At 50.8% G+C, this 16360-nt stretch overlaps 1 protein-coding gene across 1 annotated transcript; it reads right to left on the reverse strand.

The window, feature by feature from the left end:
• Window positions 1-8524: 8524 nt before the first annotated feature.
• On the reverse strand, window positions 8525-11699 carry LOC135362487 (uncharacterized). Its single transcript, XM_064577717.1, has 7 exons — window positions 11594-11699; window positions 11311-11481; window positions 11014-11207; window positions 9456-10900; window positions 9093-9197; window positions 8712-8860; window positions 8525-8607 (listed from the first exon to the last, which is right to left on the reverse strand). Exons 1-7 carry the CDS (start codon window positions 11697-11699, stop codon window positions 8525-8527), a joined length of 2253 nt encoding a protein of 750 aa, XP_064433787.1.
• Between the last annotated feature and the right edge of the window lie 4661 nt (window positions 11700-16360).

A 16360-nucleotide genomic window follows, 5' to 3' on the forward strand; every position in this document is an offset into this window, starting at 1 on the left:
TTTGAGTTGTATACTTTAATTTTCTTCTCCTCTTAATGTGTTCAATCAGTCAGACTAAATTTGGACCCAAGTCTGCAACATGGTTCTTCCTGGGATCTCCAGCCTTCTTTTTTTTTCTTTTTCTTTTTTTTTTTTTTTACTATGTACTTTATACTTATATATTTATTATAACCATAGTCCTATATATAATATGTAACATATATATGTATATAGTATAATTATATAATTATAAATACTGATACTGTAACCTCATCCATTTTACAGGTGAGGAAACTGATGCACAGGGAGGTTATGTGGCTGGTTCAAGGTTATCCTATAAGTGATAGAGCTAGGCTTTAAACAAAGATATTTGCTTGCTTCCAGGGCTAGAAGTTTTGTTTTGTTTTGTTTTGTTTTGTTTTGATTTTTTCTTAACATATATTGCATTATTTGTTTCAGAGGTACAGATCTGAGATTCAACAGTCTTGCACAATTCACAGCGCTTACCAGAGCACACACCCTCCCCAGTGTCCATCACCCAGTCACCCCATCTGTCCCACCCCACCCCCCACTACAACAACACTCAGTTTGTTTCCTGAGATTAAGAATTCCTCATATCAGTGAGAACATATGATACATGTCTTTCTCTGTTTGACTTATTTCACTCAACATAATACCCTCCAGTTCCATCCACGTGGTTGCAAATGGCAAGATCTCATTCCTTTTGATGGCTGCATAATATTCCATTGTATATATATACCACCTCTTCTTTATCCATTCATCTGTAGATGGACATCATGGCTCTTTCCACAGTTTGGCTATTGTGGACATTGCTGCTATAAACATCGGGGTGCACGTAGCCCTTCGGATCCCTACTTTTGTATCTTTGGGGTAAATACCCAGTAGTGCAATTGCTGGATCATATGGTAGCTCTATTTTCAACTTTTCGAGGAACCTCCATACAGTTTTCCAGAGTGGCTGCACCAGCTTGCATTCCCACCAACAGTGGAGGAGGGTTCCCCTTTCTTCGCATCCCCGCCAACATCTGTCATTTCCTGACTTGTTAATTTTGGCCATTCTGACTGGTGTGAAGTGGTATCTCATTGAGGTTTTGATTTGGATTTCCCTGATGCTGAGCGATATTGAGCATTTTTCATGTGTCTGTTGGCCATTTGAATGTCTTCTCTGGAAAAATGTCTGTTCATGTCTTCTGCCCATTTCTTGATTGGATTCTTTGTTCTTTGGGTGTTGAGTTTGATGAGTTCTTTATAGATTTTGGATACTAGCCCATTATCTGATATGTCGTTTGCAAATATCTTCTCCCATTCTGTCGGTTGCCTTTTGGTTTTGTTGACTGTTTCCTTTGCTTTGCAAAAGCTTTTTAACTTGATGAAGTCCCAATAGTTCATTTTTGCCCTTGCTGCCCTTGCCTTTGGCGATGTTTCTAGGAAGAAGTTGCTTCGGCTGAGGTCAAAGAGGTTGCTGCCTGTGTTCTCCTTTAGAATTTGGATGCACTCCTGTCTCACATTGAGGTCTTTCAACCATTTGGAGTCTATTTTTGTGTGTGGTGTAAGGAAATGGTCCAGTTTCATTCTTCTGCATGTGGCTATCCAATTTTCCCAACACCATTTGTTGAAGAGACTGTCTTTGTTCCATTGGACATTCTTTCCTGCTTTGTCGAAGATGAGTTGACCATAGAGTTGAGGGTCCATTTCTGGGCTCTCTATTCTGTTCCATTGATCGATGTGTCTGTTTTTGTGCCAGTACCATACTGTCTTGATGATGACAGCTTTGTAATAGAGCTGGAAGTCTGGAATTGTGATGCCGCCAGCTTTGCTTTTCTTTTTCAACATTCCTCTGGCTATTCGGGTCTTTTCTGGTTCCATACAAATTTTAGTATGATTTGTTCCATTTCTTTGAAAAAAGTGGATGGTATTTTGATGGGGATTGCATTGAATGTGTAGATTGCTCTAGGTAGCATGGCCATCTTCACAATATTTGTTCTTCCAATCCATGAGCATGGAACGTTTTTCCATTTCTTTGTGTCTTCCTCAATTTCTTTCATGAGTATTTTATAGTTTTCTGAGTACAGATCCTTTGTCTCTTTGGTTAGATTTATTCCTAGGTATCTTATGGTTTTGGGTGCAATTGTAAATGGGATCGACTCCTTAATTTCTCTTTCTTCTGTCTTGTTGTTGCTGTATAGGAATGCCACTGACTTCTGTGCATTGATTTTATATCCTGCCACTTTACTGAATTCCTGTATGAGTTCTAGCAGTTTCGGGGTGGAGTCTTTTGGGTTTTCCACATAAAGTATCATATCATCTGCAAAGAGTGAGAGTTTGACTTCTTCTTTGCCAATTTGGATGCCTTTGATTTATTTTGTTGTCTGATTGCTGTGGCTAGGACTTCCAATACTATGTTGAATAGCAGTGGTGATAGTGGATATCCCTGCCGCGTTCCTGACCTTAGGGGGAAAGCTCTCAGTTTTTCCCCATTGAGAATAATATTTGCTGCAGGTTTTTCATGGATGGCTTTTATGATATTGAGGTATGTACCCTCCATCCCTATTCTCTGAAGAGTTTTGATCAAGAAAGGATGCTGTACTTTGTCAAAAGCTTTTTCTGCATCTATTGAGAGGATCATATGATTCTTGTTCTTTCTTTTGTTAATGTATTGTATCACATTGATTGATTTGCGGATGTTGAACCAACCTTGCAGCCCAGGGATAAATCCCACTTGGTTGTGGTGAATAATCCTTTTAATGTACTCTTGGATCCTATTGGCTAGTATTTTGGTGAGAATTTTTGCATCCTTGTTCATCAGGGATATTGGTCTGTAATTCTCCTTTTTGATGGGGTCTTTGTCTGGTTTTGGGATCAAGGTAATGGTGGCCTCATACAATGAGTTTGGAAGTTTTCCTTCCATTTCTATTTTTTGGAACAGTTTCAGAAGAATAGGTATTAATTCTTCTGGAAATGTTTGGTAGAATTCCCGTGGGAAGCCATCTGGCCCTGGGCTTTTGTTTGTAGGGAGATTTTGATGACTGCTTCAATTTCCTTAGTGGTTATAGGTCTGTTCAGGTTTTCTATTTCATCCTGGTTCAGTTTTGGTAGTTGATACATCTCTAGGAATGCATCCATCTCTTCCAGGTTATCTAATTTGCTGCCATAGAGTTGCTCATAATATGTTCTTATAATTGTTTGTATTTCTTTGGTATTGGTTGTGATCTCTCCTCTTTCATTCATCATTTTGTTGATTTGGGTCATTTCTCTTCTCTTTTTGATAAGTCTGGCCAGGGGTTTATCAATCTTGTTAATTCTTTCAAAGAACCAGCTCCTAGTTTCGTTGATCTGTTCTACTGTTCTTTTAGTTTCTATTTCATTGATTTCTGCTCTGATCTTTATTATTTCTCTTCTCCTGCTGGGTTTAGGCTTTATTTGCTGTTCTTTCTCCAGCTCCTTTAGGTGTAGGGTTAGGTTGTGTACTTGAGACCTTTCTTGTTTCTTGAGAAAGGCTTGTATTGCTATATACTTTCCTCTTAGGACTGCCTTTGCTGCATCCCAAAGATTTTGAACAGTTGTGTTTTCATTTTCATTGGTTTCCATGTATTTTTTTTAATTCTTCTTTAATTTCCTGGTTGACCCATTCATTCTTCAGTAGGATGCTCTTTAGCCTCCACGTATATGAGTTCTTTCCAACTTTCCTCTTGTGGTTGAGTTCTAGTTTCAAAGCATTGTGGTCTGAAAATAGGCAGGGAATGATCCCAATCTTTTGGTACCAGTTGAGACCTGATTTATGACCTAGGATGGGATCTATTTTGGAGAATGTTCCATGGGCACTAGAGGAGAATGTGTATTGCGTTGCTTTGGGGTGGAATGTTCTGAATATGTCTGTGAAGTCCATTTGGTCCAGTGTGTCATTTAAAGTCTTTATTTCCTTGTTGATCTTTTGCTTAGACGATCTGTCCATTTCAGTGAGGGGGGTGTTAAAGTCCCCCACTATTATTGTATTGTTGTCGATGTGTTTCTTTGCTTTTGTTATTAATTGCCTTATATAACGGGCTGCCCTCATGTTAGGGGCATAGATATTGACAATTGTTAAATCTTCTTGTTGGATAGATCCTTTAAGTATGATATAGTGTCCTTCCTCATCTCTTATTACGGTCTTTGGTTTAAAATCTAATTTGTCTGATATAAGGATTGCCACCCCAGCTTTCTTTTGGTGTCCATTAGCATGGTAAATGGTTTTCCACCCCCTCACTTTCAATCTGGGGGTGTCTTTGGGTCTAAAATGAGTCTCTTGCAGACAGCATATCGATGGGTCTTGTTTTTTAATCCAGTCTGTTAGCCTGTGTCTTTTGATTGGGGCATTGAGCCCATTTACATTCCGGGTAACTATTGAAAGATAGGAATTTGGTGCCATTGTATTGCCTGTAAGGTGACTGTTACCGTATATTGTCTGTGTTCCTTTCTGGCCTATGTTGCTTTTAGGCTCTCTCTTTGCTTAGAGGACCCCTTTCAAGATTTCCTGTAGGGCTGGTTTTGTGTTTGCAAATTCCTTTAGGTTTGTTTGTCCTGGAAGCTTTTTCTCTCTCCTTCAATTTTCAATGACAGCCTAGCTGGATAGAGTATTCTTGGCTGCATATTTTTCTCATTTAGTGCTCTGAATATATCCTGCCAGTCCTTTCTGGCCTGCCACGTCTCTGTGGATAGGTCTGTTGCCAATCTAATGTTTCTACCCTTGTAGGTTACATATCTCTTCTCCTGAGCTGCTTTCAGGATTTTCTCTTTGTCTATGAGACTCGTAAGTTTTACTATTAGATGTCGGGGAGTTGACCTATTTTTATTGATTTTGAGGGGGGTCTCTGTGCTTCCTGGATTTCATGCCTGTTTCTTTCCCCAAATTAGGGAAGTTCTCTGCTATAATTTGCTCCATTATACCTTCTGGCCCTCTCTCTCTTTCTTCTTCTTCTGGGATCCCAATTATTCTAATATTGTTTCGTCTTATGGTATCACTTATGTCTCAAATTCTGCCCTCGTGATCCAGTAGTTGTTTATCTCTCTTTTTCTCAGCTTCTTTATTTTCCATCATTTCATCTTCTATAGTACTGATTCTCTCTTCTGCCTCATTTATTCTAGCACTTAGCGCCCCCATTTTTTTGCACCTCATTAATAGCCTTTTGATTTCTACTTGGTTGGATTTTAGCTCTTTTACTTCTCCAGAAAGGGTTTCTCTAATAACTTCCATATTTTTTTCAAGCCCAGCTAGTATCTTTAAAGTGATGATTCTGAACTCTAGATCTGACATCGTACTAATGTCCGTATTGAGTAGGTCCCTGGCAGTCGGTACTACCTCTTGTTCTTTTTGTTGAGGTGATTTTTTCCGTCTCGTCATTTTGTGCAGAGGATAATAGATTAATGAGAGAACAAAAGGCTAGCAGAGTAACCACGTCCCCAGAAAATATACTTCAAACAAATCAGAAAAGACCTGAAGCAGTGGGATAAGAAAGGGAAAGAGAGAAAAGAGAAAAAGAAAAAAAAAAGAAAAAGATAAAGATAAAAACAAAAACAAACAAAACAAAACAACAACAACAAAAGAAAAACCAGAATGTGATCAAATATGATCTATATGGTATATAGATCAGTGCCACACACTAGATTTGGGGTGTATTTTGGTCTTTTAGAAGAGAGTGCCTCCCAAAATTTTAAAGAAAAAAAACTTATATATGTACAAAAATAAGGATTGATATGATGAAGGGATGGAATATGACTGTAAAAATGGAAATTACAAAAAATTTTATAAAAGGAATTGGTAAGAAGTTGTTTGAAAAAAGAAAGAAGAGGATTTAAAAAAGAAAAAAGAAAAAGAGAAAAAAAAAGGGAGAGGATGTGATCAGGCAGGGGAATAGAAAACACCATATACTAGAGATTTAGGGTATATTTTAATCTGTTAGAAGAAACTATCTCAAAATTTTAAAGAGAGAACAACTTATATATATAAGCTAAAAATATGGGTAACTACTATGAAGGGATAGAATATGACTCTAAAAATGAAAAATAAAAATGTTTTTTTTTTTAAAGGGATTGATAAGATGTTGGTTGAAAAATGGAAAAAGAAAAATTCAAAAAGAAATAAAAAGACAAAAAAGACAGTTAAAAAAAAATTAACTTTACAAGACTAAAGAATCATGGTAAAAAAGCCGTGAATTCTATGTGCAGTATTCCCCTAGCGCTGGAGTTCTGCCGTTCTCATTGATCGGTAAACTTGGTCTTGGCCGGCTGTTCTCCCTGATCTGGGGAGGGGCCTGTTGCCGTGGTTCCCAAATGTCTCTGCCGGAGGCGGAATTGCCCCGCCCTTGCCCCCTCCCAGCTAAGTAATCTGCTCGGGGTTGCTCTCCGGGGCTTTTGTTCCCTGCGAGCTTTCCGAACAGCTTTGGAGGCGGAGAGTGAAAATGGCGGCCTCCCAATCTCCACCCTGGAGGATCCGAGAACTCGGGCCCGCTTCTCAGTGCGCCCCCAGAGAAAAGCCGTCAGTCACTCCTGTCTCCCTGGTCTCCGGCCGCACTCCGTGCTCACCCGGCCTGCATCCGCGCACCTCTATCTCTGGCACCCGACCCCGGGTGGAGTCTCCAAACCCAGCAGATCCCTGCGGTGCACTCCCGCGCACCTCCTCCCGGGGGAGGAAGGTGAGTCTCCCCGGATCTGCCGCTTGTTGGGTCCCTGCTGGAGGAGCAGTGGCCCGACTGTGCTGTGGATCACGGTTTATGGCCACCCCGGGCTGAGAGCCCGCGCCTGGCCGCCGCCTCTGCAGCCGGCTTCCCTGCTCCGTTACCTGGGAGCTCTGCCACGCTCAGGCACCCCCGGTCTTTCTGTGACCCCGAAGGTCCTGAGACCACACTGTCCCGGAGGGTTCCACCCTCCGCTTAGCCACCAGAGTGACGTCCCTCAGCGGAGCAGACTTTCAAAAGTTCCGATTTTGTGCTCCGTGGTTCTATCACTTGCCAGAAGCGGCCGACGGAGGCCCCTCCCCCGCCGTCTATCCTCCCGAATATCGCCTCGGATTCACTTCTCCGCACGTCCTACCTTCCAGAAAGTGGTCGCTTTTCTGATGAGAGAGTTGTTGCTCTTCTTTTCTTCAATCTCCTGTTGAGTTTGTTGGTGTTCAGAATGGTTTGATCCCTATCCAGCTGAATTCCTGAGAGGAGACGAAATCCAGGGCTCCTACTCCTCCGCCATCTTGCTCCGCCCCCCGATAATTGTCTTTCTATGCTTGACTTATTTCACTTAGCAGAATCTCCTGCAGTCCCATCCATGTTGATGTAAAAGTTGGGTATTCATCTTTTCTGATGGCTGAGTAATATTCCATTGTATATATGGACCACATCTTCTTTATCCATTCATCTGTTGAAGGGCATCTCGGCTCTTTCGACAGTTTGGCTATTGTGGACATTGCTGCTATGAACATTGGGGTGCATATGGCCCTTCTTTTCACTACATCTGTATCTTTGGGGTAAATACCCAGTAGTGCAATTGCTGGGTCATAGGGTAGCTCTATTTTAAAATTTTTGAGGCACCTCCACACTGTTTTCCAAAGTGGCTGTACCAACTTGCATTCCCACCAACAGGGTAAGAGGGTTCCCTTTTCTCCACAACCTCTCCAACATTTGTTATTTCTTTCCCTGTCCATTTTGGCCATTCTAACTGGTGTAAGGTGGTATCTCAATGCGGTTTTGATTTGGATTTCCCGGATGGCTAATGATGATGAACATTATTTCATGTGTCTCTTAGCCATTTGTATGTCTTCTTCAGAGACGTGTCTTTTCATCTCTTCTGCCCACTTTTTGACTTGATTATTTGTTTTTTGGGTGTTGAGTTTGAGAAGTTCTTTATAGATTTTGGATACCAGTCCTTTATCTGTAACGTCATTTGCAAATATCTTCTCCCATTCTGTGGGTTGCCTCTTTGTTTTGTTGACTGTTTCCTTTGCTGTGCAGAAGCTTTTTATCCTGATGAAGTCCCAAAACTTCATTTTTGCTTTTGTTTCACTAGCTTTTGGAGATGTATCTTGAAAGAAGTTGCTGTGGCCAATGTCAAAGAGGTCACTGCCTATGTTCTCCTCGAGGATTTTGATGGATTCCTGTCTCACATTGAGGTCTTTCATCCACTTTGAGTTTATCTTTGTGAATGGTGTTAGAGAATGGTTGAGTTTCATTCTGCCTGCGGCTGTCCAATTTTCCCAGCAGCATTTATTGAAGAGCCTGTCTTTTTCCATTGCATGCTTTTTCCTGCTTTGTCAAAGATTATTTGACTATAGAGTTGAGGGTCCATATCTGGGTTCTCTATTCTGTTCCACTGGTCTGTATGTCTGTTTTTGTGCCAGTACCATGCTGTCTTGGTGATCACTGCTTTGTAATAGAGCTTGAAAACCGGCAACGTGATGCCCCCAGCTTTGTTTTTCTTTTTCAACATCTCCTTGGCGATTCGGGGTCTTTTCTGATTCCATACAAATTTTAGGATTGTTTGTTCCAGCATTTTGTAAAATGTCATTGCGGCAGCAGACGGCGGTGGCAGGCGGCGGCAGGATGCGGAGGCAGGCAGGCGGCCACGGATGACGGCGGGCAGCAGGCTGCAGGCGCAGGCAAGGGCGGTGGGTGGCAGAAGGCAGGTGGCGGCGGCAGGCAGAGGTAAGCGGCAGCAGGGGGCGGCAGTGGCAGACGGCAGTGGTAGTACTGCCTGGTGGCGGCAGCAGGCAGGCGGTGGCAGGCGGCGGTGGCAGGCAGCGGCAGGGAGGTGGTGGCAGTCGGTGACAGGTGGCAGCGGGCAACAGCAGAGGTGGCGGCGGTGACAGCACCAGCGGGTGACGTCTATGGCTGCAGCGGCTGCAGGGGCGGCAAGGGCTGCAGGGGCGCCAGCTTTGGGCAGCCCAGGGTCATTGGGCGGCAGTGTGTGGCAGCCTCAGCAGCAGGTGCCATTGGCTTCAGCCGGAGTCACCGGCGGGGGAAGCAGGCGCCCCCCAATAGGGGCGGGGTCAGCAGCAGGCGGGTCAGCGGCGGCAGCGTGGGTCAGCGTGGGGAGGGGCGCTGGAAGCGCCGGCGGGCGTCTGCGAGTTACGCGGCGGCGTCTGCGGCGTCAGTGGCGTCAGGGGCGTCAGCGGCGTCGGCGGCGTCAGCAGTAGTGCTGGCGTCAGTCGGCTTCAGCGTTGGGCAGCAGCGGAAGCTCCGGGCAGCAGAGGCAGCAGCAGGAGTATCAGCAGCGGGCGGCGGCAGCGGTAGGTGCCGGGTTAGTGGGGGTCAGAATGTGGCAGCGGGAGGCGGTGGAGGCAGTGGAGGCAGGGGGCGGCAGTGGAGGCAGGGGGCGGCAGTAAGCGGTGGGGGCAGGGAGGCAGGCAAGGGCGGCGGGCGGTGGAAGGAGGTAGCAAGCGGCGGCGGCGGCAGGGGGCGGGGGCAGGCAGGCTGCGGCAGGCAGGTGGCAGACAGTTGCAGGCAGGCTGCAGCACTGGGGGTACGCAGTAGCCGCAGGCGGCAACAGGCAGTGGCGGCAGGAAGCGGCGGCGGGCAGGTGGTGGGGGCAGGTAGTGGCGGCCGGCAGGCCCCGGCTAGGGGCAGGCAGGGGGCGGCGGCGGCAAGAGGTGGCAGACGGGGGCAGGCAGTGGTAAGCGGCGGGAGGAAGCGGCGGCCGGCGGCAGGGCCAGGCAACATTGTTAGGTAGGCGGCAGCGGTAGGCATGTGGTGGCGGTGGGCTGCCGTGGCGGGTAGTGGTAAGTGGCAGCAGGCGGGGGTAGGCGGCGGTGGTAGGTAAGCAGCAGCAGGCCGTGGCGGGCTGCAGGCAGCAGGGGCCAGGCAGGAAGTGGCGGCTGACAGTCGTAGCCGGCCATAAGCGATTGCAGAAAGCGGCGGCAGGCGGCAGGGGCAGGTGGCAGGGGGAGGCGGGCCACAACGGCGGCAGGCAGTGAGGGCAGCAGACGGCAGCAGCGTCAGGCGGCAGCGGCAGGCGGTGGGAGCAAGCGGGCTGCGGGGGGCAGCGGCAGCAGGTGGCGGCGGTAGGCAGGCAACGTTGGCAGGCATCTTCGAGGTTAGGCAGCGGAGGCTGGTGGCAGTAGCCGCAGATGGCAACAGGCGGTGGTGGCAACAAGCAGTGGCAGGCAGGTGGCGGGGACAGGTGGTGGCCGCAGGCAGCAGTGTTAGGAAGGCGGGAATTGCAGCTGTTGGGAGGCGGCAGTAGTAGGCATGCGGTGGTGGCGGGCAGTGGTAAGCGGCAGCAGGCGGCGGTGGTAAGGAAGCGGCAGCGGGCCGTGGCGGGCAGCGGGCAGTGGGGGCAGGCAGGCGGTGGCAGGCAACGTCAGCAGCGGGCTGCAGGCGGCCGCGGTAGGCAGGTGGTGGTGGTGGTGGCAGGTGGCGGCGGTAGGCACCGGTAAGCGGCGGCAGGGGGTGCGGGCAGGCAGGCGGAGGCAGGGGGACACAGGCAAGGATGCCGGGCGGCGGCAGGCAGAGTTGGCAGACAGGCGGTGGTGGTAGGTAGTAGCAGGCAGCCCCGGCAGGAAGCGAAGGCAGGCGGCAGTGGCAGCAGGCGACAGCGCGGGCAGGCTGTGGTAAGCAGTGGCTGGCAGTCAGGCAGCCACAGGCAAGGGAGGCGCGCGGTGCGAGGAGGTAGCAGGCGGCGGCGGCAGGAAGCGGTGGGACGCAGGCAGCTGGGGCGGCAGGCAGGCAAGCCCCGGCAAGCGGCAGGCAGGCGGCAACAGGAAGCGGCGGCAGCGGTGTCAGGCGGCAGTGGCAGGAAGCCACGGGAGACATCGGAGGCAGGTGGCGGGGGAAGGTGGCAGGAGGAGGCAGGCTGCAGCGGAGGCAGGCAGTGGGGGCAGCGGCCTGCAGGCACCAGCAGTAGGCAGGCGGTGGTGGCAGGTAAGAGGTAGCAGGTGCAGGCTGCAGTAAGCAGCGGCTGGCAGGCAGGCCACGGCAGGTAAGGGCCGCGGGTGGTGCAAGGATATAGCAGGCGGCGGCAGCAGGCAGGCGGCGGGGGCAGGCAGGTGGCAGACAGCAGCATTAGGGAGGCGGCAGCTGTGGCGATTGGCAGGTGGCAGCGTTAGGCCAGCGGTGCCGGCAGCGGTGGGGGTAGGCAGGCAGCGTTGGCATGCATTCTCGGTGTTAGGTAGCTGGGCCCGGTGGAGCCAGGCTGAGGCAGCAGACGGCGGTGGCAGGCCGATGGCCACGGATGCCGGCGGGCAGCAGGCTGCAGGCGCAGGCAAGGGCGGTGGGTGGCAGAAGGCAGGTGGCGGCGGCAGGCAGAGGTAAGTGGCAGCAGGGGCGGCAGTGCCAGACGGCAGTGGTAGTACTGACTGGTGGCGGCAGCAGCAAGGCGGTGGCAGGCGGCGGTGGCAGCAGTGGTGGGCAGCGGCGGCAGGCAGCGGCAGGCAGGCGGTGGCAGGCGGTGGCAGGCGGCAGCAGGCAGTAGCAGAGGTGGCAGCGGTGACAGCAGCAGCGGGTGGCGTCTGGGGCTGCAGCGGCTGCAGGGGCGGCAAGGGCTACAGGGGCGCCCGCTTTGGGCAGCCCCAGGTCATTGGGCGGCGGTGTGTGGCAGCCTCAACAGCAGGTGCCATTGGCTTCAGCCGGAGTCACCGGTGGCGGAAGCAGGCTCCGCGATAGGGGCGCGGTCAGCAGCAGGCGGGTCAGCGTTGGCAGCGTGGGTCAGCGTGGGGAGGGGCGCGGGAACGCCGGCGGGCATCTGCGGGTTACGCGGCGGCGTCAGTGGCGTTAGCCGCGTCCGCGGCGTCCGCGGCGTCAGCAGTAGTGCTGGCGTCAGTCGGCTTCAGCGTTGTGCAGCAGCGGAAGCTCCGGGCAGCAGAAGCAGCAGCAGGAGTATCAGCAGCGGGCGGCGGCAGTGGTAGGTGCCGGGTTAGTGGGGTCAGTATGTGGCAGCGGGAGGTGGTGGAGTCAGTGGAGGCAGGGGGCGGCAGTAAGCGGTGGGGGCAGGGAGGCAGGTAGCGGCAGGCAAGTGTGGTGGGCGGCGGCAGGCAGGGTTGGCAGACAGGCGCCGGCGGTAGGCGATTGCAGGCGGCGGCAGGAAGCGGTGGCAGGCTGTGGAAAGAAGCAGCAGGCAGGCAGGCGGCGGCGGCAGGCAGGCAAGGGCGGCGGGCGGTGGAAGGAGGTAGCAGGCGGCGGCGTCGGCAGGGGGCGGGGGCAGGCAGGCTGCAGCAGGCAGGTGGCAGGCAGTTGCAGGCAGGCTGCAGCACTGGGGGTACGCAGCAGCCGCAGGTGGCAACAGGTGGTGGCGGCAGGAAGCGGCGGCGGGCAGATGGTGGGGGCAGGTGGCGGCGGCTTGCAGGCTACGGCCAGAGGCAGGCAGGGGGCCGCGGCGACCAGAGGTAGCAGGCGGCGGTGGCGGCAGGGGGCGGGGGCAGGCAGGCTGCGGCAGGCAGGTGGCAGGCAGTTGCAGGCAGACTGCAGCATTGGGGGTAGGCAGTAGCCGCAGGTGGCAACAGGTGGTGGCGGCAGGAAGCGGCGGCGGGCAGGTGGTGGGGCCAGGTGGTGGCGGCTGGCAGGCCCCGGCTAGAGGCAGGCAGTGGGCGGCGACGGCAAGAGGTGGCAGACGGTGGCAGGCAGTGGTAAGCGGCGGGAGGAAACGGCGGCAGGCGGCAGGGCCAGGCAGCAGCGTTAGGTAGGCGGCAGCGGTAGGCATGTGGTGGCGGTGGGCTGCCGTGGCGGGTAGTGGTAAGTGGCAGCAGGCGGGGGTAGGCGGCGGTGGTAGGTAAGCAGCAGCAGGCCGTGGCGGGCTGCAGGCAGCAGGGGCCAGGCAGGAAGCGGCGGCTGATAATCCTAGCCAGCCATAAGGGGTGGCAGAAAGCGGCGGCAGGCGGGGGCAGGTGGCAGGGGGAGGCGGGCCACAGTGAGGGCAGGCAGTGAGGGCAGCAGGCGGCAGTGGCCACAGGCAGTGGAGGCAAGCGGGCTGCAGGGGGTGGCGGCGGTAGATTGGCAGCGTTGGCAGGCATCGTCGAGTTTAGGCAGCGGAGGCTGGTGGCAGCAGAGGAGGTGGCAGGTGGCAGGCTGCAGGTGGCGGCGGTAGACAGCGGTAAACGGCATCAGGGGGTGTGGGCAGGCAGGCGGAGGCAAGGGGATACAGGCAAGGGTGGCAGGCGGCAGCGGCAGGAAGCGGTGGCGGGCAGGTGGCTGGGGCGGTAGGCAGCGGTAACTGGCAGCAGCTGGTGGGGGCAGCGGCCCGGTGGCAGTAGGGGCAGGGTCAGCGCTGGGCAGCCAGCGCCAGCAAGCAGCAGGCGGCAGAGGGCGGCAGAGTGGGCCAGCCGTGTCGGCGGTCAGCAGCAGCATCTGCGATGGGCAGCGGGTGTCAGTGGCGGTAGCTGGGGGCACTGGCGGTAGCTGGGGGCAGTGGAGGTATGGCTGGGAGCAGAGGGAGCCGGGGGCAGCGGCGTCCTTGGAACCCTAGCATGCTGCAGTTCCGAGGAAGAGGTGCCCCTCAACCTGGTATCTGCAGGGGACACAGGGGGCCACCCAGGACCCAGAGGCCAAGCCTGAGGCGGAGTGCCAAGTCCTGCTTCCTCCCATTGGGGAGGCCAGGTGAGTTCGGCCTCTGCCCTGGGCTTGAGCTTCAGTCTCTCCATCTGTAAAGTGGGCAGAACAGCAAAACCTTAGGGTTATGGTGCAGATTTAATGTAGGTAATGGGTTTCCTCTAGACTGGTTCAGAGTCCAGGTTGTCATTCCTCTTATTCCACTTCCAGCTGTGTGACCTTGAGCAAGATAGGTAATGGCCAGGCCTCAGAATTCTCATCTGAGAGATGGGCCTCCAAAGAGGACCTATATAGGCTTGTTTTGGGGATTTAGTGAAGTAGTACACAGAACCCATTTCCAAAGTCCATGTAAATCATGGTTCCTGGCACGAGATAAGTGCAGTACGAGTCTTTGGGATTAATATCACAGAAGTATTAGTTATTGTTATTGCTAGCACTGGGGAAGGAACACCGTGATTGCCATCCTCATGATTATCATCGTGAGTTAATTGAGGAGCTGCTCTGTGCCTGGCGCTGGCTAAGCATTCTACACCCTTTATCAGTTTGCACATCTCCATGGGCTAGGATCCTGATAGGCCTCTGAGTCTTAGAGACGCAGATAGTGCTTGGAACCAGATTTCAAGCCCTTGTCATTGCAGCTCCAAAACCTGTGCTTCCAACCTCTCCATGAGTGGGGCGTATCCGAAACCCTCCTGCCTCTCTGCTTGACTCTGCACCTTACAGCTTAGAATAGGGCCTAACCCAGAGGAATACAGAGGGATAAGTATTCTCTATTTCTGTTACCGTCGTAGTCTTTATTCACTCGCAGTGCTTTATGGGCACAGATGTAACGGCGGTGGTTAGTGATTCAGATCAAGAGCTGACAGACCATCCCAACTGAGAGAAATGAGACCCATTTTATGTGCTCCTCTCCCCCTAGAATGATGGTCAAGAGACAGTGATGACTCAGAGGTTGCCAGTGAGTTAAAGAAGTTGGCTGCCCAGCCGCAAGAGCCCGAGTAGACAGCAGCGGCGACCTTTGGTAGCATCTCAAAAGACACCTACACGATGGAACATGCCCAGGGATTTGGAAAACTGGTAAGGCATTTTCCATACACCCTGCATTGTTCTTCCTCAACTTCTTCAGTATCTCCCAGGAACTCCCTGCTTCTTCCTGTACCCCTAAGCGGGATGCAGTGCCCAGTGCTCTGGGTAGAGAGGAGCCCAGCACTTTACATGCTGTTCTGTGCACGCACTCACCAGTGTACAAAGCTCTCCTTTAGTCTCTGTGAGGAACAGGAGGGCAGTTTCCCGCACAGATTTGGGCAGGTCCCTGCACTTTCTGAGTCCCCTGAACAATGGTGTATGGCTTACCTGTTTAAATCCAGTTTTGTCTTGGAGTGTTTTACAAGACCTTTTCCTTAGGATAACTTGTAAGATCACTTTCTTTACAACTTCGAAGCTTGTAATACAGTGTTATTAACTATAGCCGCCATGTTGTACGTTACATCCTGTGACTGACTGACTTTATACCTGTAAGTTTGAACCTTTGACCCCTGTCACCCATTTCACACCCATCCCCCTGCCTGTCAACCACCAATCAGACTGCTGTATCTTTAAGCTCAGTTTTTTGGTGGTTTTAGATTCCATATAAAAGTGTTGTCTTAGAGTATTTGTATCTGACTTCTTTCAGTTAGCATCGTGCCCTCAGGGTCCATCCATGTTGTTGTAAAAAGAACGATTTCGTTTTTTGTTATGGCTAAAGAGTATTGCAGTGTCTACATACACCACATCTTCCTTATCGATTCATCCCTCCGTGGACATGTAGGTTGTCCTCCTATCTTAGCTGTTACGAATAATGCTGCAGTGAACATGGGGGTTCAGATATCTTTTCAAATGGGTGTTTTTGTTTTCTTTGGCTAAATGGCCAGGAGAAAAATTGCTGGATTGTAGGCTCGTTCTAGTTTTAATGTTTTGAGGAGCCTGCATACTCTTTTCCACAGTGGATGCACCTACCTACGTTCCCACCAACAGCTCACTGGGGTTCCCTTTCGGCCACATCCTTGCTAACATATGTTATTTCTCATCTTTTTGATACTAAATTTTCTAACCAGTGTGAGGTGCTATCCCATTGTTTTGATTTGCATTTCCCTGATGATTCATGATGTTGAGCATCTTTTCATGTCCCTGTTGGCTCTCTGGATGTGTTCTCTGGATAATGTCCATTTGGATAACCCTCCCACTTTTTAACCACTTTGTTTTTTGCTGTAGTTATTGAGTGTAGGAGTGCTTTATATGTACTGGATACTAATCTTTTTTTTTTTTTTAAAGATTTATTTATTTATTTATTTATTTGAGAGAGAGAATGAGATAGAGAGCATGAGAGGGTGGAGGGTCAGAGGGAGAAGCAGACTCCCTGCTGAGCAGGGAGCCTGACTTGGGACTCGATCCCGGGACTCTGGGATCATGACCTAAGCCGAAGGCAGTCGCTTAACCAACTGAGCCACCCAGGCGCCCCTCCATACAAATTTTAAAGATTCTTTGCCTTATGTCTATAAAACGTGTTTCGAATTTTGGTTAAGAATTGCATTCAATCTCTAGACGGTTTTGGGTAGTATAGACATTTTAACACTTAATTCTTCTAATCCATGAGCATGGAATGTCGATTTACTTGTGTTGTCTTCCGTTTCTTTCCTTAGTGTCTTACAGTTTTCAGTATATAGGCTTTCACCTCCTTGGTTAAATTTATCTTTAAGTGTTTTTTGGTTTTTTTTGATGCAATTTTAAATATGATTTTTAAAATTTATTTTCCTGTTCATTATTAGTATATAAAAATGGAACATATTTTTATGTACTTTTTATCCTGCAACTTTATTGAATCTG

The sequence above is a fragment of the Mirounga angustirostris genome, unplaced genomic scaffold (genome assembly GCF_029215605.1).
Source record: "Mirounga angustirostris isolate CCGP_5_RB_7025 unplaced genomic scaffold, mMirAng1.0.hap1 SCAF_14, whole genome shotgun sequence".
NCBI classification, from domain to species: domain Eukaryota; kingdom Metazoa; phylum Chordata; class Mammalia; order Carnivora; family Phocidae; genus Mirounga; species Mirounga angustirostris.